Raw genomic sequence first — 24,571 nt, 5'->3', positions numbered from 1 at the left:
AAGAATAAAATATCTAGGAATGAATTTAACCAAGGAGATGAAAGACCTATACATTAAAAACCATAAGACATTGGTGAAAGCAACTGAAGAATCAGTGGAAAGATAAACCATGCTCATGTATTGGAAGGATTTATATTGTTAAAATGTCCATACTCCTCAAAGCAATCAACATATTCAGTGCAATCTGTATCAAAATTCTAATGGCATTTTCCATAGAAACCAAACAATCCTAAAATTTGTGTGGAACAACAAAATACATTGAAGAGCCAAAGCAATCTTGAGAACGAAGAACAAAGTTGGAGGCATCATGCACCCTGATTTCAAACTATACTACAAAAGCTGTAGTAATCAAAACAGTGTGGTATTGGCATAAAACAGGTTAATGGAACAAAATAGCCTAGAAATAAACTCATGCAAACATGGTCAATTAATTTTTGACCCAGGAGCGAAGAATAAACAGTGGGAAAGGACAGTCTCTTTACTACCTGCTGGTGTTGGGAGAACTGGACAGCCACATGCAAAAGAATGAAACTAAACTAGTATGTTACACCATACACAAAAATTAACTCAAAATGGATTAAGGACTTGAATGTAAGACCTGAGAAGCCATAAAATTCCTGGAAGAAAACATAGGTGGTATGCTGTTTGACATCAGTTTTGGCAATGATGTTTTGGTTCTAATTCCAAAAGCAAAGGCAACAAAAGCAAAAATAAATATGTGGGACTGTATCAACTAAAAGCTCCTGCATGGCACAGGAAACCACCAATAAAATGAAAAGGTGACAGAAGGTGATCAGTATCACTAATCATCAGGGAAATGCAAATCAAAACCACAAGGAGATATCACCTCATGCCTGTTAGAATGGCTACTATGAAAAAGACAAGAAATAACGAATGTTGGCAAGGATGTAGAAAAAGGGGAACCCTTGTGCACTGTTGATAGGAATGCAAATTGACAGACCCACTATGGAAAATAGTATGGAGGTTCCTCAATAATTAAAAATAGAAGTACCATATGATCCAGCAATTCCACTTTTGGGTATTTATCCAAAGGAAATGAAACATTCAAAAAGATGTATACACCCCCACGATTATTGCAGCATTATTTAAAATAGCCAAGATATGGAAAGTGTCCATCAGTGGATGGATGGATAAAGAAAATGTGGTATATGTATACAATGGAGTATTATTCAGCTGTGAAAAAAAGAATGAAATCATGCCATCTGTGAAAACATGGATGGACCTTGATGGCATTATGTTAAGTAAAATAAGTCAGAGAAAAACAAATACCTATGGTCTTACTTATTTGTGAAATCTTAAAAAAAAAAAAAAAAGACAAAATTCAAAGATACAGAGAAGAGATTGGTGGTTGCCACAGGCTGGGAAGAGAGGTAGGCAAAATGGGTGACTGGTCAAAAGGTACAAACTTCCAATTATGAAATAAATAAGTCATAGGGGTGTACAGACATTCCTCATTTTATTGTGCTTCATTTTTTAAAAAAGATTTTATTTATTTATTTGAGAGAGGGTGAGCGAGAGAAGATGGGGGGGGCAGAGGGAGAAGCAGACTCCCTGCTGAGCAAGGAGCCCGATGCGGGACTCGATCCCGGAACTCTGGGATCATGACCTGAGCCGAAGGCAGATGCTTAACCGTCTGAGCCACCAAGCATCCCTTATTGTGCTTCATTTTATTGCTCTTCACAGATACTGCATTTTTTACAAATTGACTTTGAGTAGGCACTACTTTTCCAACATTTACTCACTTTGTATCTCTAAGTCATGTTTTGGTAATTCTTAAATTATTTCAAACTTTTTCATTATTCCTGTATTTGGCATGGTGATCTCTGATGGTGATCTTTGATCAAACTCTTGTAATTGTTTTGGGGTGCCATGAACTGCTCCCATATAAAACAATGACCTTAATTGATAAATGTGTGTGTTTTGACTGCTCCACCAACTGGCTGTTCCCCTATCTCTTTCCCTCTCCTCGGGCCCCCCTATTCCCTGAGACACAACAGTTTTGAAATTAGGCCAATTAATAACCCTACAATGGCCTCTAAGTTTTAAAGTGAAAGGAAGAGTTGCACATCTCTCAATTTAAATCAGAAACTAGAAATGATTAAGCTTAGTGCAGAAGGCATATCAAAAGCCGAGATAGGCCAAAAGCTAGGCCTCTTACACCAGTTAGACAAGTAGTGAATGCCAAGGAGAAGTTCTTGAAGGAAATAAAGCTGACACTCCAGTGAACACATGGATGGAAAGGATGTGAAACAGACTTATTGCTGATATGAAGAAAGTTGTAGTGGTCTGGATAGAAGATCAGACCAGCCATAAAACTCCCTTAAGCCAAAGCCTCATCCAGAGCAAGGCCCTAACTCTCTTTAGTTCTATGCAGTGAGAAGGTAAGGAAGCTGCAGAAGAAAAGTCTGAAGCTAGCAGAGGATCCATGAGGTTTAAGGAAAGAAGCTGTCTTCATAACGTTAAAGTGCAGGATGAAGCAGCAGGTGCTGATATAGAAGCTGCAACAGGTTATCTAGAAGATCTAGCTAAGATAATTAATGAAGGTGCCTACAGTAAGCAACAGATTTTCAGTGTAGATGAAACAGCCTTCTACTGGAAGAATAATCCATCTAGTACTTTCATAGCTAGAGAGAAGTCAGTGCCTTGCTTCAGAGCTTCAAAGGACAGGCTGACTCCTGTTAGAGGCTAATATAGCTGGTGACTAAGTTAGAGCCAGTTCTGATTTACCATTCTGAAAATCCCAGGGCCCTTCAGAATTATGCTAAATTTACTCTGCCTGTACTCTCTAAGTGGAACAACAAAGCCTGGATGATAGCCATCTGTTTACAACCTGGTTTACTGAATATTTGAAGCCCACTGTTGAGAACTGCTCAGAAACAAAGATTCCTTTCAAAATATTACTGCTCAGTGACAATGCACCTGGTCACCCAAAAGCTCTGATGGAGAGATATCATGAGATTATTTGTTTTCATGCCTGCTAACACAGTGTCCGTTCTGCAGTTAATGGATCAAAGAGTAATTTTGACTTTCAAGTCTTATTATTTAAGACATACATTTCATAATGCTATAGATGCCATAGAGAGTAATTCCTTTGATGAATCTGGCAAAGTAAATTGAAAACCTGGAAAGGATTAACCATTCTAAATGCCATTAATTACATTCATGATTCATGGGAAGAGGTCAAAACATCAACATTCACAGCAGTTTGGAAGAAGTTGATTCTAACCTCATGGATGACTTTGAGGTAAAGGTTTAAGACTTCGATGGAGGGAGTAACTGCAAATGTGAAAAGAGCAAGAGAGCCAGAATCAGAAGTGAAGCCTGAAGGTGTGACTGAATTGCTGCAATCTCATGACAAAACTTTAATGGATGAGGAGTTGCTTCTTATGGATGAGCAAAGAAAGTGGTTTCTTGAAACGGGATCTACTTGTGTTGAAGATTATGTGAAGATTGTTGAAATGACGATAAAGGATTTAGAATACTGTATAAACTTAGTTGATAAAGCAGTGGCAGGGTTTGAGAGGATTGATTTCATTTTGAAAGAGACTCTGCTGTGGGTGAAATGCTACCAAATAGCATCACATGCTTTAGAGAAATTGGGTCTGGAAGGAAGAGTTGATCTATGCAGCAAACTTCTCTGTTGTCTTATCTGAAGAAATTGTCACAGCCACCCAACCTTGAGCAGCCACAAACCTGATTAGTCAACACCAGCCATCAACATCGAGGCAAGACCCTCCACCAGCAAAATGATAATGACTTGTTGAAAGCTCAGAAGATGGTTAGCATTTTTTAGCAATAAAGTATTTTTAATTAAGGTATGTACATTTTTTAGACATAATACTGTTGTGCACTTAATATACAGTACAGTGTAAACATAACTTTTATATGCCCTGGGAAACCAAAAAATTCACTTCACTCCCTTTTTTGAGATAATTGCTTTATTTTGGTCACCTGGAACCAAACTCGTAAGATCTCTGAGGTGTGCCTATACAGTACAGTATGGTGACCATAGTTAATAATACTGTATTGCATATTTAAAAGTTGCTAGGACAGTTGATTTTAAATGTTCACATCACAAGGAAAAAAATTTTGTAACTGTATGGTGATCCATGTTAACTAGACTTATTGTGGTGATCATATTGTAACATACAAATGCAGAGTTATGTTGTACTCCTGGAATTAATATAATGTTATATGTCAGGTATGCCTCAGGTTAAAAAAAAAATCTGTAAAGTTTCTTGAATGATAATAAAACAAGTTTTTGTATACTCACCACCTAGGTTAAGAAATGGAGTATTTTCAATATTTCAGACCTTCCTCTGCTCTGAACTAATCATTCTTTCTTTACGTTACTTATTCCCTTGTTTGTTTTTGTTTCATTTTGTATGTATATACCCTAAATGATATACTTTTGGATTTTGGAAAGCAGTAAAGGTCAGTGTTATCGCTGTTAGGTGAAGTATCCTGGGATATTCTGTTCAGTGGAGACTGGTTTCAGCTTCCATGAAAGATCACAGAAGTGCATTCCAAGGAATTAGAGTGACAAGGTTCATGTTAGTTTTGGGAAGCAGAGCTCTCCAGAATGGTGTGAAGTAGACTACAACTGACATCTGGGAGAAATACTGTCTGAGAGTGTGGACTGCCCTTTAAATTCTGCATCTCAGTTCCCATTGGTCCACCCCCATGTGTCAGGAGCATGTCAAAGCAAAATTCTCTTGTGGGATAAATGAGCACTGTCAGCTGCTCCAGATTGAACATGGACAGGAGAAGAACTTTACCTGATTGTGGTAGGCCAGATTAAGAGGAATTTAGGTTTTCTTCTTTATAGGTTGAAAAATCCGTACTGTGGTGTTTTGGTGGAGACAGCTTTAACAAGTCTCTTTTTTGGATCCTTGCTCACCTGTCAAGTCTGGGTCTCCTTGCCTCTCCTCTTGGATGTCCTCTGTACTTCTTCCCTGTGTTTGATCTTTTGTTTCCTTTTCCTCTCTTGTCTTCCTTTTTGGATACTATTGATTTGTTGGATCACATTCGAAGTGGCTTTTTGAGAAAAGGTGCATGAGTGATAAATTTTTTGAGATCTTGCATGTTGAATACTATAGATAGGAGTTCTCTTGTTTCCTTTCTGCATGCTAATGAACTGTTTTGTACACCTTTCTTTGGAAGCACAGTTTTAGGGCATCATTTTGTCATGTCATTTCTCTAATTACCTATTTTAGTTGGTGTTGATACATAAGCTAAAAACTATTATGCTCAGCCTGGCCTTTCAAGACCCCCCCCCCACCCCAACTTTTGCAATCTCATCACAAACTGCTCTTCCAAGTGAACCTTTTCTTCTAGCTTTGCCGGTTTGCTTGGTGTCTCCTGTGTTTTTCATCTTGCCTCCATGTCTTTGCCCATACCACACATTTATGGGGAATGTCCTTTATTTTCAGTGTCAGATCGAGGTGTGTGACACTAGGGGAGATGTGGAGCTTGTGGAACTCTGACAGGCCCTGCCCCTCCCAGGATTCAAACTTAAAAAAAAAGAAACTGGGACTGTATTCCTGCCAAACCAAGCACCAGTTTGTAATTCTTGTTCTAAGTGCTCTCCGTCCTCCAGCACCTCACTCCAGTTCTGTTTGTTCCAGGAATGCACTCCTTCCCGTGGGCCGTGCAGTGACCCAGCACTTCATCACACAAGTAGAACTTCCAACTTATGCTATTCTCTGAACTCCTCTGAGACTTAGTACCTAGCCCTGTTATTTTATACTTAATCATTTGCTGTCCTGTGTTATTAAGGAACAGATTTTCGAGGGAGAGATCTGCCCTCTGCCCTTCACCCACCCATGAGTTTACTCTATATAAGAAGATGGTCCACAGACATTGTTGATTGAATTAATTATTTTCATGTGCCTGATGTGCTTGTAAAAGGCTTAGCGTTTACTGTTGGTGTTGACTGACTTTTGGATAGGGTGAGAGCTCTTGAAATTCTTTTATTCTGAAAGAATATGGATGTGGTGTGAGACCTTTTCTATTAATCTTAATGAGGTGTGTGGAAGTGTGGTCAGAACAGTGGTTCAGAGCTTATGTGCTATGAGCAGTTCTACAGATGGAAGGGTACTTGTGTGCACAGAAAAAGCCACTGTTGTCTCTTGGTTTATGTACTTTCTGGTCTGCTCTTGAAGTTTTCTTTGAGAAGTATTTTAGGTTGCTTTATGTTTCAAAACATTTGAGCCATTTTTTTTTAAAACAAGTTTAATTTATGTGTTCTTTGATAACATTACTTTTTTCCCTTGTCACTCCTGCTTTATTGTTTTCCTAGGTGAGGTTCAATATTCTTTATTTTACAGGGAAGAAGAGTCTTTGGTAGAACAGTTTGTGTTTGAAGCATTGGTTACATATCTGGAAAGTCTGGCCTTAGCACACACAGATGAGAAATCCTTAGGTAGGTCTTATCTGAGCTTTTTGTTTGCACACCAGTTCTGTTTGCCTGACAAATCTATAAGAGCTTTTCCACTCAGGGGTTAAGCCTCAAGTAGTTCTCTCATAAGGTGGTGTTTTCTTTTCTCTCATCTCCCATTTAGGATGGTAAGTGTGAAGGGGAGATATGAGATATGCCCCTCTGGTGCCCCTTCAATGCCCACCTCCTCTAAGGCCCACAGATTTTCCAGGGAGTGCCCTTGGTGGCCACTGGGCTTGACCCCTGGCTGGTCAGAGATCCTGCCCAGGGCAGGTGGGACAGTTTTATTGTGCAGCTCCAGTGAAGCCAGCCAGTTACTGTGATGACACGAAATGTGAGAATGTACGATTGCACCATGTAAAGAAAGCTGGGTATGATAACCACTGAGATGTGGCCAGTGTCTCACTGATGACAATTTGAAACGTGGAAAATAGATCTCATTACAAGATTGTGATAAAGCTGTTTTGACCATAATTAAGAAATAATACAAAATAATAAGTCAGACATAGACTTAAATTAGCTAAGAGAGTAATAAATGGTAGTCTTTACAATTAAATTCTGTCTAGCAGGTATTATGAACATCCTGGAATTTCTGGGCTAGAAGTCTTCTTAGACATCTTCCCCAGAGAACACAAGCGACTGATCTAGGTCACATAGCTGTGTGTGGCAGAATGCTCTTTCACTTATCCAGATTTTATTTTGTTTGTTTTTTCAAAAGACAGGTTGAGCTCTATTACTCTTCATGTTGATAGCCTGCTATGGGTAAAAATGCTTAAAATTTAGCTCTTGTCATCAAAGAGCTTAAAATTGTTTATCTTAACAGCTTATATAGGTGAATTTTCTCAACAAGTGAAACTTAACTTTTAAAAATCACTGCCATATTTTCAAAGCATAAAAAGAAAACTTTTTCTCGGTTACAGAACTCAAGTTCTGTAAGGCTCCTTTCCTAAATAACCCGAGATGTCTGTGGATGGTTTTACTAATTTACTTTGGTTCTCCTACAGTGGCTATATTATTAAGCTATCGAATGGCTTAACCTACATAAGAACAAGGGGAGGTCAAGGAATTTATACCCCTTAAATAATAGGCTTAAATTGAGGTAAATAGGATCTGGCCTGGTATGTGAGTTTTGTAATACCCGTAGAGTCTCTTCCACCTCAAATCCATTATGTGAGGCTGTGCTTTGGCTGGCTGGGGACCGGTGGAGCAGTTTCTCATTAGGTGCAGTATTGCTGTGAGTGTGTTTGTGCATGTGCACTATACTATCCTGCAATCTTAAATGTGGGTTTTGTTTCTGTTTTGGGACAATATAAATCATTTATTTAAAATTTGCATTCTGAGGGATGAAACAATATTAACTCTATTGTAAAATTACCTTTTTAGTTAGTTAAAAAACTAGGTCAATAAACTTATAATGCTATTTTATTAATAATAATTAGCTATTTATCTCCTTTGGAAATATATTTTTATACTCGAGAACAGGTACAATTCAACAATGTTGTGATGCCATTGATCACCTAAGGCGTATCATTGAAGAGAAGTATGTATCTTTAAACAAAGTAAAAAAGCGACGTAGGCCACGGTAGGTGCTAATTGCTTCCCTTTTTTATTTTATTTTTTCCAACATAAAACTAATTCTCAGTTAGTAAAAGAATTTGGAAGGAATGTGTGGAAGCATAAAGAATCAATTTTCTAAACAAGGAATGCGTGGAAATAGGAGTCAATTTCCAGGACACTAAAAAGCTTTGTGTTTGAAAATGCTTGGTTTAAGGTATAAATTTGTAACACATTTTATCTGCACTAATTTTGAATACAAATTTGGTGTGGAATTATTTGACTAGAAAATGCATGAGCTATTATGGGGTAAATTTGAAATATAAAAACTGAAATATTGAAATAGCATTTTGACAGCCATGGAATTACAGAATTATGAAATGAAGCTACCCAAAGCCAAAGCAGGCTTATTAACCAGTGGTATCCAGTCTTGACTGTTAATTCCATCCTAGCAAGGTCTTATTCTCCAGAAGGATGTGGTGTGCCATGCATCAGCCCCTCCAGATCTGTGCAGGGTGTCTAGGGAGTCTGCTGGCTGCTACCACTCTGCAGAAGCATTGGCACATGTAAATTAGAAATTAATATTTTCTCTGTTGTTTTAAAATTGATCCCTTCAGATCCTGTTGTTAACTTTTGACCTCTCTAGATCATTGGTTCTCAAACTGAAACATGCATCAGAATTACCTGGAGGTCTTGTTAAAGCATAGGTTGCTGCATCCTGCCCCCAGAATCTTTCAGTAGGTCTGGAGTGGGGCCAAGAATTTGCATTTTCTGCCAAGTTTTACAGATAATATTGATGCAGCTGGCTCAGGGACCACAATTTGAGAAACATTGCTTTAGATTTCAAATCCCCCTTTGTTTTAAGGTACATTGAAAAGGAAACATGAAAATATTGGTACTGTTGTTTTAAGAAATACTTTTTAACTTTTCCCTCGAGTTAAAAAAAAAATGAAGGTAAGCAGCATTTAGGACCAATATATTTAACCTGTGACATTTTGATGGCATACTAGTGATAATACATTAAAAATAAATTGAATGCCTTTTGATGAAGTTTTTACATGTGTGGCAAAATTGAGTTTATGGTTTCTGGACTAACATTTAGCTAAATGCTAAATGTTGGGGCATGTGTATTAAATATAGTGTGTTATCTCTATTTAGAGGATTTCCACCTGCGGCATCATTGTGTTTACTGGATGTGGTCCAGTGGCTGTTAGCCCACTGTGGGAGGCCCCAAACAGAATGTCGACACAAATCCATAGAACTCTTTTATAAATTTGTTCCTTTATTGCCAGGTATTGTGATCTTTATGTCCTATAAATTATGGGTTTTGCTGTTACCAGTAGTAAAAGAGATGTATACTTACTTAAAATGTAACCTTTCCATTATATAGATGAGTGTAACAAATAATACGTTCCTAATAAAAAGATAAGTATATTCAATAATCATTACAGATCATTTGTATGACAAAGGATAAACTATGGGGTGTACATTTATCAAAGATTTATAGAAGGAAAGAAAAAAATCCTATTTTGATGTCAAACGATATAGAGGAAGTAAATTTAGAATTTCCCAGTATCTTTTTTATCCTACTACATTTTTGCTTTTTTATCTCATTTAAAGGAAATGAAGAAGGGTTGGATAACCAGTGCAGTTAACATGATATTCAGTTAATAGTTAGTGAAATAATGCAGTTGTTTTACTTCACCATGTGATTAATAAGAAATTGCTAAACTGCTAAATCTGAATGATCTCAGATTATTGTGATATTAAAGGAAAGCAATGAACCCATGCTTTTTAATAATTATTGCACTAAGCCATTAAACAATACTTACAGACTTGAAATATTACTAAATTTTTTAGTACAGGAATAAATGTATTCTGTTTTCTCCAGTTAAGTCCAGACTGAGGTTTGGGAGTGTAGGTGTGGGGAAACTGTGCCTCAGGAGGGACCGAGGCCCTGGCTTCCCCCTATGGAATGCACTGTGCAAGAGTCCAGAACCAAGAGGTGCTACGGTGTCTGGATAAGAAAGGTCATGGTACACTACAAAACATGAGGAAGACCCAGTTCTTTTTAGAAAATAGGGTGGAGTACTACTTTGGGGCTTTTTCCTCATGGAAGAAGTGACAATTACTTGGTATAGTTCTAAAACTTAGAAGATTCTATTCTATATTTTGTAATACTATGGAATGTATTATGATGATATATGCCATAGATTTATATAGCATATATTGCAGTTGTGTTAGTACTACATATACTTTCTGGTATATAAATATTTGTCTATATTTATTTACTGTAATTATATATATAAAGTGGTAATGTGTATTTGGATTTTTAATGTAGAGAATTGTTTAAAAAACACCACTAGTATTTTATATTTGCTTATTGCTTTTAGTTAACAAAGTTAGTCTTATATGTTGTCATTCTTACAATACACCTATAAAGTCCATGAAGATTGGATGGGTGGAAGGGTGGGGCATGTTTTCCTTATTTTTATTTTTATTTTTTTAAGATTTTATTTATTTATTTGACAGGGAACACAAACAGAGGGAGTGGGAGAGGGAGAAGCAGGCTTCCCACGGAGCAGGGAGCCTGATGCGGGGCTTGATCCCAGGACGCTGGGATCATGACCTAAGCCTAAGGCACACGCTAAACGACTGAGCCACCCAGGTGCCCCAATATTTTCCTTATTTTTAAATGAAACTTTGGCCCAGATATTATATGGGTGCAACTGCTAGTTGGCAGATGTTACCTCCCCCCTCGGCGGATCTCTGACTCTCCCTCAGCCCACACAATTTCTAGTGTTGTCAGCTTGACTGATCCTAGACATTTCTATTGTTCTTCTCAGTTGCCTACAATAGAGACCTCACGTATTTTCAATGAAATAAGTAGAACTCTGCTTCTCAGAATTGTTTCTGTAGGATGCCAAGTAGTAGATGAACCTTGCCCTGCTGCCAATATATATTTTGTATAAAAGGAATGAACATTCCTTCACTTATGCTCCTCTGTGCCCTCCAATGTTGCATCCACCATTCTCTCTCTGTTTTCCCCCCAGTAGTTTTTTTCCCTTAAGTTTTTATTTTAATTCCAGTTAGTTAACATACAGTGTCATACTAGTTTCAGGTATACAGTATAGTAATTCAATAATTCTATATATTACCTGGTGCTCATCATGTCAAGTACACTCTTAAGCCCCACCACCAGTTAAATGATCCTTTAACCATCAGTTTGTTCTTTATAGTTAAGAGTCTGTTCCTTGGTTTGCCTCTTTTGGCCCCATACGTTCATTTGGTTTTTTTGTTTGTTTGTTTTTTAAGATTTTATTTATTTATTTGAGAGGGCACAAGCAGGGTAGGGGCAGAGGGAGAAGCAGATCCTGCTGAGCAGGGAACCCAACATGGGGCTCGATCCCAGGACCCCAGGATCATGATCTGAGCTGAAGGCAGACGTTTAACCGACTGAGCCACCCAGGAGCCCCTGTTTTGTTTGTTTGTTTCTTAAATTCCACCTATGAGTGAAATCACACGGTGTTTGTCTTTTTCTGACCAACTTGCCTAGCATAATGCTCTCAAGCTCCATCCATGTCATTGTAAGTAGCAAGATTTCATTCTTTTTTATGGCTGAATAATATTTATACTACATCTTCCTTATCCACTCATCAGTCGATGGACACTTGGGCTGATTCTATATCTTGGTTGTAAACAATGCTGCCCTCAGTGGTGTGTGTGTGTGTGTGTGTGTGTGTGTGTGTGTGTGTGTGTGTGTGTTTTAAGAGGGTGGGGAGCGGAGGAGGGAGAGAGAATTTCAAGCAGGCTCTACACCCATCATGGAGCCCAACACGGGGCTCAATTGATCCTACAACCCTGAGATCATGACCTGTGCTAAAATCAAGAGTCAGATGCTTAACCAACTGAGCCAACCAGGTGCCCCACCCCCAGTGGTTTTTAAGGGACAATGTTAGGTGTCTTTTTAGATCAGAAGTCCTGTGTCCTAAAAGAGTACGCTGTTGTCAGGGCTGCTGGGCAACACCTAGATCAGTGGGCCATAATGACAAGTATACAGACATGTCCCTACGACATGTGTCAGGGGCTTCTGACTGCTGAGACTCATGTTGGACAGAAAGCCAGGGTGACAGCAGCCATAGTTCAGAGGAGGAGAGTGAGAAGGAGGCAGGGATTTGGGAAGGTTCCCGGCAATCCAGATGTGTTTTCCCAGGCCTGTCTCTTGGTCCGCATATTCCCTTACCCTCTTCTTTCTCTACACCTGTCTCTCTCTGTCCTTTCTGTCCTTTCTCTTCTATGACTCTTAGCTAGTATTTGATATAGAACTTAAATATTATTTTTACTCATTATTTTATTTTATTTTTCAATATTTAGTGAAAATAATGGAATGTTTAATAGTTCTCCCTAAAACAAACCTGAAAACATGATATTAAATCTTTTACTTCTATAGCGGTGATAGGTATATTTTAACACAATAGGAAAACTACTTCTTTTTACTACATCAGAAATACATTAGTGTTTTGAATTCTTCTCTGACTTCATTAGAATCAGGATGATTTGACCTTTTGAGCGTCACTGATTTCAGAGCATACAAAATAAAATTTAATGTTTTTTCTTTAGTTTAGAAAATGATTAATACCTAAAGGAAAAAATGCTTTTAAAAAGCAGTTAATTCGGGGCACCTAGGTGTCTCAGTCAGTTGAGTGTCTGCCTTTGGCTCAGGTCATTGATCCCAGGGTCCTGGGATTAAGCCCCGCATTGGGCTCCCTGCTCAGCGGGGAATCTGCTTCTCTCTCTCCCTCTGCTGCTCCCCCTGCTTGTGTGTGCACCCTCCCTCCCTCTCTCTCTCTCTCTCTCTCTCTGTCAAATAAATAAAATCTTTAAAAAATAAATAAAATAGGGACGCCTGGGTGGCTCAGTCAGTTAAGCGTCTGCCTTCGGCTCAGGTCATGATCCCAGGGTCCTGGGATCGAGTCCCACATCGGGCTCCTTGCTGAGCAAGGAGCCTCCTTCTCCCTCTGCCTGCCTCTGTCTCTCTCTCTCTGATAAATAAATAAAATCTTAAAAAATAAATAAAATAAAAACATAATTCAACTCTTATTTAATAAAAACTGCATTTAACTGAGTGATAGATGCTATTCTAAGCACTATTTCAAGTATTAACTACTTCAATTCATTTACCCTTTGTAGGAACCTCAGAGGTAGATACTGTTAGGATTCTCATTTATAGATGAGGAAACCGGGACATGAGAGAGGCCAGGTCCACATAACCCGGAAGTAGGATAGGAACTTGAGAGTCACAGTGCTCTTTTTGTGTTCATCCTTTAAATTAGTCCTGAAAAAAAGGGATAACAATTGTCAAGAAAAAAGGCAAGGGAAAGGATATGATGTTTATAACTGTTCAAATGGTATCCAACCATTTTTATAATGTTTAAAGTAACTGAAGAGGATGGCTTTGGTGGAAATACCTTCTTGGCAGTAATTACAGTGAAACAAGTTGTGATTGCTATAGTTAAAAAAAAAAAGATTATCCCTTATCATTCTGAAATTGTATTGCTCTGGTAGGTACTTTATATGGGACTTTTATGGAAACTATATTTGAAATACTGTGATATTGCCAGTCTTGTTCTGGTCTGAATATGTTTGTTAACATATCAGACTTTTAATTCTTGTTTTTTATTATTGGGGGATGCTACTTTTAATTAGGCACCATGATTAGATTAATTTTAATTATGTGAAAGTTATTTATATGTGTGTTTTAATCTTGTTTCTTTTTTAAGGCAATACATCCCCTTCTTTATGGCTGAAGGATATTCTCAAGAACAAAGATACTTCCTTTCTCATAAACATATTTGAGGGGGGAGGAGGAGACTGTGATCGGCTGTCAGGCATCCTTGCTCAGCCCACCCTCTTCCATCTGCAAGGGTCGTTCAGCCTGAGAGCTGCCCTGCAGTGGATGGACATGCTTCTGGCGGCTCTGGAGTGCTACAACACATTCATTGAAGAGAAAACCCTTGAAGCATCTGAGATCCTGGGTAGGTAAAACCTACACCCCCAGTTAACTGTGGTCCAGTTCTACCTGGAGTCATTCTGCACAAAAGAGCAATGGGGTGTTTGACTAGACAGGCACCACTGTCTCAGAATCCCAGAAACAAAGGCGATAGCAGGGAGCATTAATTTAGTACTTGCATTCTTGAAGCTCACAGTGAGGGCAGGGTTCTGGTGTATATGACAGCACTGAGGCTACAGAAACCTGCCCAGTCTGTACTTCTGTGCCCTGTTTACAGGTTCTTGATGATCCTTTTATCAAATAACCTTTTGAGGTTTTCATTTGCATGTAACACATTAAAAGAGTTCTTCCTGGGTGTCTGGCTGGCCCAGTTGATAGAGCATGCAATTCTTTTTTTTTCTTTTTTTTAGAGAGAGCATGCAAGCAGGGTGGGGAGGGGTAGAGAAGCAGAGAGAGAGGCAGAGGGAGGGAGAGAAAGACTCTTAAGTAGGCTCCACGCTCAGTGTGGAGCTGGATGCAGGGCTCGATCTCATGACCCTGAGAACAAAATCAAGAGTTGGAAGCTTAACTAACTGAGTCACCCAGGCACCTGGAGCATGCAACTCTTGATCTCAGGGTTGTAAGTTCCAGCCCCACGTTGGGTGTAGAGATTACTTAAAAGAATAAAATCTTAAAAAAAGAATGTTTATGGGGGCACTTGGATGGTGCAGTTGGTTAAGCGGCTGACTCTTGGCTTTGGCTCAGGTCTGATCTCACGGTCCTGAGATCGAGCCCTACATTGGGCTCCATGCTCAGCACTGAGTCCGCTTCACATCCTCTGCCCCTCCTGCTGATGTTCTCTATCTCTCTCTCCCTCTCTCAAATAAATAAATAAATCCTTAAATGTTTATGAAATAAATGAATTCTTCCTGACATGAGGCTCTGTGATCTTAATCCATGGTTTTTGAGTAGCATGTCTTTATTTTTCTTACATTTTCCTATTCCTTAGTGTTTTTATTGTAGCATGATGATAATAGTGTTGTTTACAGAGGATAGAATGCAGGGTGGAGTGTTTTGTGTGCTCCTTAGCCCATGCTGGGAAGAAGGAGATGGCAGGCTCCATCCTTCTAGTGACCTAAATGGGACCTCAGAAGGCGGGAGATGGCTCCTGGGAGGTGGGTCTCTCCCAGAATAGAGTACCCGGGAGCGGACCATAGCTGAGAGGTAAGTTGCTCTGGGCTTCGAGGTTCTCTGAGCAGGTTATTTTAGTCTTCAGGGGTTTCACCTAAATCCTCTCTCATGGGCTGAACATCCACCTTACCACTCAGACATGTTCTGTTATTTAAATGATTTTCAGTGTAGACAGAGCATCCATTCTGGTGGTGGCTGACTAAAGGAACTACAAGTCTCTAATTCTGTCAGAGCTGAAGTCTGTATTTCGGGAATTTGGGAGAAAGAACCAGGCTATCTTGTCTTCCTTCTAGCTTGAGGAAGTCGGAGCCAGACATGGGGGGGAGTGTGAAATATGGGTACGTACACACATGCTCGGGTTCAGGAAAATAGATTCTATGCTTTTGAGATCTGACTCTCTAGCATGGGATTCTGCATGATTCTAGTATGGGATTTTAGAAGGATAGGTCAGATAAGTTCTGAAACTTTAAAAACAGCAATAGTATAGCTGTTCACTTACAAATAGTACCTTAAATTTGTTGTTTTAAGAGATCTATATCATTTTGAAAAAATTTTTTTTTTTTTTAAAGATTTTATTTATTTGACAGAGAGAGACACAGTGAGAGAGGGAACACAAGCAGGAGGAGTGGGAGAGGGAGAAGCGGGCCTCTCGCGGAGCGGGGAGCCTGATGCGGGCTCGATCCCAGGACCCTGAGATCATGACCTGAGCTGAAGGCAGACGCTTAATGACTGAGCCACCCAGGCGCCCCTCATTTTGAAAATTTCAACAAGGAAAAAAAGCATAGGAAATATGTCAACCCCTCTCCCCTAATTGCATTACCCAGTGACAAACACTAAGACAGTATAGTCTTTACTTTTCTAAACTTTTTCTATACATATAATATAGATTTTAATTTTTATTTTATAACATAATGAGATTATTGCATGCTTTACTATAATTTGCTTTTTAAAAAGAAACTTAACTTTTAAAGAGAAACTTAACATATTGGATGTCTTTTTAGGTCAGTAAATATACCTTGAGCTAATTTAAATGACCACATGTTACTAAATTAAGTGAATGTGTCACAATTAAGCAGTCTTCAAACTGTTTTATTCATTTACCTTGTGAGGAGTGGGGAACATTAAAAACAATGTACCTTCTTTCAAACTTGACAAAAAATTCCCTGTTGCTTTCAGTTGTAATTTCTGGTGTATCATAAATGTGGGTATTTTAACATAAAACTGTTAACATTACTTAAAAAATGTATTCAGTGGAGCCTAAGTACTGTAGAGGTTTTTTTATTTAACATCATCAGCCTTAACAGTTACTTTACTGGAAATTTTGCAAAGTTCTTGAATTATTCTTACCATTCTATACCCTTCACGGTTTTTTTATCCTAAGTCTTCTGTGTTTTTATGCTTATGTTTTTACTCATAACTCTTTGTCTTTGCAACAAAATGGTCTACATGTTATAGGTTTCTTCTGTGTTGCATTATCATTGCATTTGTTATTAGGGCACTTTATGTTTATTACCACTATAACGATATAAGCATAGTAAAAATTTTCTTGAATAATTATTACATATAAAAAGTAAAATTATATGGTTAGAATTCTATTTTTGTTTTGTATAGATTTTACTAAAAAATAACTTGTTCACATAAACAAGTGCCATATTTGAATGGTGCTAAATGAACTTGCTAAAATGCTCATTTTTTTCCACATTTAGCATATCTGTAATTGGAATGTGTCATACAGCCCCTGGTCTGTTGGATTCAAGGATATTTGGTGTTTGAAAATGAAATTCTTAATATTTTTCTCTCATTTCTTTGAATACATAGTGATCTGTCATCAAAATTATTTTTAATGCTCTGTCAAGTTGGCAATTTGATGAACTTAAATTTTATGGAAACAAAGAATTAGAAACCCTCAGACTTACAAAAGCATTTCTTTTTTTTTTTCTTTTAGATTTTTATTTATTTATTTGAGAGAGAGAGCATGAGCGGGAGGAGGAGCAGAGGGAGAGGGAGGAGCAGACTGCTTGCTAAGCAGGCAGCCTGATATGGGGCTCGATCCCAGGACTCTGGGATCATGACCTGAGCCAAAGTCAGACGCTTAACCGACTGAGCCACCCAGGCACCTCTATAAAAGCATTTCTTACTCAGTCATTACCTTTACTCTTTCAACATGTACACCGCTTTTTAAGACTGTCCCTTTGTTTGGGAGGTCTTGACTCTCTGGTACAAAACTACAGTAAGACTAAGGAGAGGAGAAAGTTGTTTTGTCTTTCTTCCATAAACAAGACTGGGGTAATCATGAAAGAAGTAGGGATGGGGGGACAGAGAACCAGTACCTTTGTGTTTTTAGACATGTGAGTTTTATGAAAAAGTCTCTTTGGGAGTTGATGCAATTGTTTCCATAAAAAGACCACTGCCAGAATTTGTTTCTCTGTTGCCTCTTTGAAGGACATTTCAGTTGTTTCTGTTTCTTCATTATTAAAAACAGAGCTAAAATGAACATCCATATAAATACATCTTTATAATTCTGCCATTATTTCATTAGGATAAAATTTCAATGCTGGATCAAAGCATATGAGCTTTTTTAACATTTGATAGAAATTGGTGTGCATATTTTTTAAAGCTTTTTTGAATTTTGACTAAAAGTATATCATGCCTATTTACATTAATCATAGTGGAGTTAGAAGGAAGCATATGTTAATAATTGAGTATAATTTTTTTTAGGTACTGAAACACAGTCTTCACTTTGGAAAGCGGTGGCTTTCTTTTTAGAAAACATTGCTATGCATGATATTACGGCAGCAGAAAAGTGCTTTGGCACTGGGGCAACAGGTCACAGACCCAGCCCACAAGAGGGAGAAAGATATAATTACAGCAAATGCACGATTGTGGTCCGGATTATGGAATTTACCACAACGCTGCTCAGCACCTCCCCAGAAGGCTGGAAGGTGGGTCACTCCTGGTGCTCTTAGTTTGAGGTCAGTACTTGGCACTGGAAAAATATTTTCTAGTACCTATTAAAAGTGGTTTTGGTTTTCTTAGAACTTTCCATTGCTGTAGGAGTTATGTGTTCTTGAAAGTAATAAAATTTTGCATGTACATCAGATTCTTATTGTGTGAATAAAATACAAAATAGTTTTTCTAAATGTTTTATTGGATATTGCATTTTATGCTATGATCAAACGTTTGCCTTAGGAAACATGCATTAACAAATATTTGTAAATGTCTGTGAGGCTTATTATATAAACAAAGTCCAGGCGGTGTATCCATTTAATACATACTAAGTGTCTACTCTAAACCAGGGGCCATAAAACTATGGTCCACAGGCCAAATCCCACCTGCTGCCTGCTATTGTAAGGAAGGTTTCATTGGAACTTGTCTAAGCCCATTTGTCCATGTATTGTCTGTGGCTGCTTTCACATTATAATGGCAGTTAGTTCAGCAGCTGCAGCAGAGACCATAGGGCCCACAAAGCCTAAAATATTTATTTTCCAACCCTTTACAGAGAAAGTTTGCCAACCCCTGCCCTAGCCAGGCAAAAATTCCCGGCTTCATGGACCTTACACTAGTGAAAATCTAAGTGCTGACTAATGGATGTGTTTTGTTTTGTTTTGTTTTGTTTTTCCCAAATCATCTTTTACAGCTCCTTGAGAAGGATTTATGTAATAACAAAAACCTTAGGAAACTCTTGGTGAAAACCGTATGTGAGCCCTCGAGCATAGGTTTCAATATTGGTGATGTCCTAGTTATGAATCATCTTCCTGATGTTTGTGTAAGCCTGATGAAAGCACTGAAGAAGTCCCCATACAAAGACACCCTTGAGATGTACCTCAAGGAAAAAATAACAGCACAGAGGTGGGCATTCAGATCATGCTTGGGATCAGTGTTGTGTTGGAATTTAAGGTTGTAACATACTCTGGCAGCTGCGTATGTTTCTGCTATAGCCCCATTTCCTAAAGTAAAGGATCTCATCAGGTGTTTGATTTTCATGCTTTCCCTGTACCTTATGGTAAGCAAGCCTCTGATGTGGCTTAGCCCCATGTTGATTTCCACGGTTGGATTAGCTCATGGGCCCTGTGTTCATTGTTAACCCATGTTTGCTTTCCAGGGTCATGTAATGAATTTGAGTGTCAAGTAATCAGTAAACACATTTATAACAGAACACACATAGTTTTTCAGTGTATCCTGCTAGTTTAGTGAGATTAATACTCCTCTCGTTTCTTTTTGTTTTTCTTACATGGCAGCATTGAGGAGCTCTGTGCTGTTGACCTGTATGGCCCTGATGCTTATGTGGATAGGGCCAAGCTGGCGTCTGTCGTGTCAGCTTGTAGACAACTTCACAGAGCTGGTTTTTTGCATGTTGTATTACCATCTCAGGTAACCACAGCCAATCTGTTTTTACATTTCTCTTAGCTTTATTAAGCTAATTAGTTCATTTATTTATATATAAACATCCTGTATGTATAGAATGTGCTGAAGTGGGTGTTATAGAATTACTTGTGCCAGACATGTGTTAACTTAGAATATAAATATAAAAATTTATAAATATAAAATAAAATGAAGGACATTTATATTTCCAACAGCCTTTTGAAGAACTTTAGGGACGAACTGCTATCGTGCCTTTGTGGGTAGGCAGTATAAATGAAAAAATATAGCATAGAAAGCAAAGTTGAGTGAAGATTTTCCTGACGATTAGAATGCAGTCAGTGTTAATGAACACGGATTTTTTTTAATTCATGAAAGGTGTGAAATTGTGTGTTTCTATAAAATATCTTATTACTGGATGTTTCAGTGTTGACTTTATTTTAGTCTGCAGATCAGCATCATTCTGTTGGCACAAAACTTCTTTCCCTGGTTTATAAAAGCATTGCACCTGGAGATGAACGAGAGTATTTTCCTTCACTAGACCCCAGTTGTAAGCGATTAGCCAGTGGACTTCTGGAGTTGGCCTTTGCTTTTGGAGGACTGGTAGGAACAGCAGCTACATGCTATGCTATCCTAATGATGTAAATATATAGTTCACTTACAGTGTGTTTCTAAAAACAAGAATTTAGCTGGAATTTAGTAAGTTCTTAGCTAAGCAAGTACTTTAATAGATTTATATGATCTGACTTCCTTTCTAAAAGGTTTTTTTTAATAAAAGAAATAGGACAATATTCTTCTTAAATTGGGGTTTTGTCTATTGCACTTTGTTTCCAGAAAGACTTTATAAGGCAGAGAACATTTTGTGAATATAAAGCTGAACTGTGTTGACACAGTGGCTTCCTCTTCCCCTGTCCTTTGTGATTTTCAGATGGCTGATTTGGGAGCACCCCTGGAGGATAATTCCAGAGGCACCACAGAAAGATATCTTCATGGATTTTCAAACTGTTCAGGGCTGGTCTCACACAGTCTCTGCTGTAGCTGAGATCTGCTAGCCAGTCCTTTGTGTTCATTCCTTCTACCTGTCTTCCCTTTCCTGTAGCAGAAAGCTCTTCTTTGCCCATTTGTTCACTTAATATAAACAAATCACATGTTTAAATGGTCTAAAAATGCCCTTACTAGCCTCTCCCCTCAAGAGCAACAACAACAAGATTTTCTGGAAATTTGGGAGAAACATGAGTCAAGGAAGATTTCTTTCCCAAAACGAAACCTAGAAAATGCAAGCTTGTTTAAATGTATACAATTCAAACTTGAACCCAGGCCTTCAAATACCAGGTTCTCTTTAGACCTTACTGTGTGATTTTCCACTTCCAAAGGTAGCAGCTTCCCAGGAGTCTTTCTCTAATGGGTAAAATACATACTCCTGTCATTGTACCTTTCCTTGCTTTTTCAGTGTGAGCACCTTGTGAATCTTCTCCTGGACACAGCAGTGTTGTCTAAGCCAGCCCCAGGAGTGTCCCAGAGAAACATGGTCAGCTTCTCTCACGGAGAGTATTTTTATAGCTTGTTCTCAGAGACAATCAACACTGAATTATTGAAAAATCTAGATCTTGCTGTATTGGAGCTCATGAAATCATCTGTGGATAATCCCAAAATGGTAATGAATTTTTTTTTATTTTTACTTTTTTTTTACTTGTAGCAAGAATTACCATCAGACTCCACTCATTGGGCCAGAGACCCTTGTGGTGTTAGCCAGAGATTTGCCCCCCACGTCATACACTACTTACACTTGTGAGTTCTTGTGAAATTTTTACTTAAGTGAAGTATGTTTTCTTATATAATGCCTATAAAAAGATTGCCATATTCTTGAAAAATGTCTAAACAAAACAGTTCTCTTCCCGGAAGGTTTAAAGCTCTTGCCAATGTTTGAAAACAAAATCAAAGGAAAGAAAACCCAGCTTTAATGAACATTTAATAATGTTAAGTGGACATTGAAACAGTGATTATTTTTTTTAATCTCTCACTCCCTCAGAATCTCTAGGCCGAATATTACAAGGCACAGCTATGTAGTATAAACTTTTGTGAAGAAGTGGTTTTGGATCTCATAAGCCTGTCATGAGGCCTGAGCCTGCCTTTGTTTTTGCACCAGCTGCCAGCTGGTTTTGTGCACTCCGGTGCTTTCTGTAATCATGGTCCTTTCACAGGTTGGTACAGAGAGTCATTATTTCCTGTGTGCTCCTGCTGTAGCCCACTTTGCCCCCTCACGTTGAACCTTGGATCTCAGTATTTAATACATAGTTGACTTTGGTTTGCTAAACTTGTAAAATTTTGAAATTTAACCCAGTCTGTAGATGGTCAGGAGCTGGGAACTATTGGGAATGACCATTTTAAGGGAGAATGCATAATTTCCTACTGAGTTAAGCTTTTATTCCAAGCAGTGCTTGTTGTCTGTCATAGGGGAGTATTTTGTGGCAGGTTGTACTAGGTATTTGTATTTAAAGTTAGAAATGAACTTTTAGTAGACCCGTGACACCCAGGAAATAGAACATTATGATCTCTGAAGCTGTTCAGACTTCTGGTGAAGGTAATGGATAAAAACCATACATATTTACCTCTACTTTCTCTTCGGTTCCCTCTAAAGTGACAGAAATGGGTCTTTTTTGTTTTTGTTTTTAAAGCACAATGTTAAAAGACACATTAAAGGAGGAAAGACAAGAGTGACAGCATTTTGGAAGCTAGAAAGCAAAAAGACAAGTTATAACAGACTTTAGAGTCCAAGAAAACTGCAGTGTAACATAGTGGTGGGGGATGGGCAGCTGATTTGTGCTGCAGAACCCAGACTTTCTGGGATCTGGTGATGGAGTCCCAGGCCTCCAGAGTACTGGCAGCAGGATGTGAAGGAGAGGCTGAAAAGAGGAGGACTGTGTGAATGTTAGCTGTCCCCTGCCAGGTCACCTGGCCTTGCCTTGTCCTCAAGGAACTGATCCTTCTGCATTTGAGGACACTGGGGGCAGCCAGATCTCTGGAAGGGATAAGTATCTCTGCACTGGGGCACTCTAGGCAGAGTTGAGTGTAGGATACCTTTTCTTTAAATTTTTTTGTTTTTAATTGAAAGACCTATAAAGATAAGAGTCATGTTCTGTATATAAACACCAGTATTTCTTTGAGCAATGACGTAGAGTTTGAAATACGTCACACTATATAAAAAACATTTTATTATTCCATAAGTGAGAACTCTTGTTTTGTACTTTGATCTCTCAAGTTTAATGTCACTTCTCCCACTCTTCTGACCTTAGTCTCCCACTAGTATTTTTGAACAACCAAAATGTTTCTGGTGTGTGCTGTATTTTTGTATTTTGCCCATTTTTCTTTTGGGGTGAAACTTCTTACTAATTTTTAAGAGATTTTTGTATATTAAGGATAGTAGACCTCTGTCATGTATGCAGAAAGTACTTTTTCCTATTGGCCATTTGTCTTTCAATCTCACTTAGAGTGTTTATTCTATACAGAAGTATTTATTATAGTTAAATTTATTAATCTTCTTTTCTATCATTCCTATCTTCCGTGTCATACTTAGAAAGGCCTTCTTCACCCCAGTATTATCTATCTAAAATCTGCCCATCTTTTCTTCTGATACTTTCATAGGTTCTTTTTTTAACAAATATAAATAATGCAAAGAGCACACTTGCATATTCTTTTTTTTTTTTTTTTAATTTTTTTTTATTGTTATGTTAATCCCCGTACATTACATCATTAGTTTTAGATATAGTGTTCCATGATTCATTGTTTGTGCATAACACCCAGTGCTCCATGCAGAACGTGCCCTCCTCAATACCCATCACCAGGCTAACCCATCCTCCCACCCCCCTCCCCTCTAGAACCCTCAGTTTGTTTTTCAGAGTCCATCGTCTCTCATGGTTCTTCTCCCCCTCCGATTTCCCCCCCTTCATTCTTCCCCTCCTGCTACATTCTTCTTCTTTTTTTCTTTCTTAACATATATTGCATTATTTGTTTCAGAGGTACAGATCTGAGATTCAACAGTCCTGCACAATTCACAGCACTTACCAGAACACATACCCTCCCCAGTGTCCATCACCCAGTCCCCCCATCCCTCCCACCCCACCCCCCACTCCAGCAAACCTCAGTTTGTTTCCTGAGATTAAGAATTCCTCATATCAGTGAGGTCATATGATACATGTCTTTCTCTGTTTGACTTATTTCGCTCAGCATAATACCCTCCAGTTCCATCCACGTCGTTGCAAATGGCAAGATCTCATTCCTTTTGATGGCTGCATAATATTCCATTGTATATATATACCACATCTTCTTTAGCCATTCATCTGTTGATGGACATCTTGGCTCTTTCCACAGTTTGGCTATTGTGGACATTGCTGCTATAAACATCGGGGTGCACGTAGCCTTTCGGGTCCCTACTTTTGTATCTTTGGGGTAAATACCCAGTAGTGCAATTGCTGGATCATATGGTAGCTCTATTTTCAACTTTTTGAGGAACCTCCATACTGTTTTCCAGAGTGGCTGCACCAGCTTGCATTCCCACCAACAGTGTAGGAGGGTTCCCCTTTCTCCGCATCCCCGCCAACATCTGTCATTTCCTGACTTGTTAATTTTAGCCATTCTGACTGGTGTGAGGTGGTATCTCATTGAGGTTTTGATTTGGATTTCCCTGATGCCGAGCGATATTGAACACTTTTTCATGTGTCTGTTGGCCATTTGGATGTCTTCTTTGGAGAAATGTCTGTTCATGTCTTCTGCCCATTTCTTGATTGGATTCTTTGTTCTTTTGGTGTTGAGTTTGATGAGTTCTTTATAGATTTTGGATACTAGCCCTTTATCTGATATGTCATTTGCAAATATCTTCTCCCATTCTGTCAGTTGTCTTTTGGTTTTGTTGACTGTTTCCTTTGCTTTGCAAAAGCTTTTTATCTTGATGAAGTCCCAATAGTTCATTTTTGCCCTTGCTTCCCTTGCCTTTGGCGATGTTTCTAGGAAGAAGTTGCTGC

At 38.5% G+C, this 24,571-nt stretch overlaps 1 protein-coding gene and 1 pseudogene across 4 annotated transcripts in view; one reads left to right on the top strand and one right to left on the bottom strand.

Moving 5' to 3' along the window:
• The window catches only part of PRKDC (protein kinase, DNA-activated, catalytic subunit), a 254,337-nt gene that overhangs the window by 60,705 nt on the left and 169,061 nt on the right, over positions 1–24,571 (top strand). For 3 of the 4 annotated variants that reach the window (XM_032421988.1, XM_032421990.1, XM_032421987.1), the window contains 9 exons: positions 6,351–6,445; positions 7,943–8,042; positions 9,173–9,306; positions 13,795–14,049; positions 17,913–18,136; positions 18,832–19,043; positions 19,433–19,565; positions 19,998–20,156; positions 21,004–21,207. In XM_032421988.1, the coding sequence (XP_032277879.1) occupies positions 6,351–6,445; positions 7,943–8,042; positions 9,173–9,306; positions 13,795–14,049; positions 17,913–18,136; positions 18,832–19,043; positions 19,433–19,565; positions 19,998–20,156; positions 21,004–21,207 (1,516 nt within the window). The remainder of the gene's footprint in view (positions 1–6,350; positions 6,446–7,942; positions 8,043–9,172; positions 9,307–13,794; positions 14,050–17,912; positions 18,137–18,831; positions 19,044–19,432; positions 19,566–19,997; positions 20,157–21,003; positions 21,208–24,571) is intronic. The other variant, XM_032421989.1, reaches the window with a different exon arrangement.
• LOC116643322 lies at positions 21,242–21,382 on the bottom strand (annotated as a pseudogene).

The sequence above is a fragment of the Phoca vitulina genome, unplaced genomic scaffold, assembly GCF_004348235.1.
Source record: "Phoca vitulina isolate PV1807 unplaced genomic scaffold, GSC_HSeal_1.0 scaffold25, whole genome shotgun sequence".
NCBI classification, from domain to species: domain Eukaryota; kingdom Metazoa; phylum Chordata; class Mammalia; order Carnivora; family Phocidae; genus Phoca; species Phoca vitulina.
Note: the sequence above shows the minus strand (reverse complement) of the source record. Positions and strands in the feature narration are given on the sequence as shown.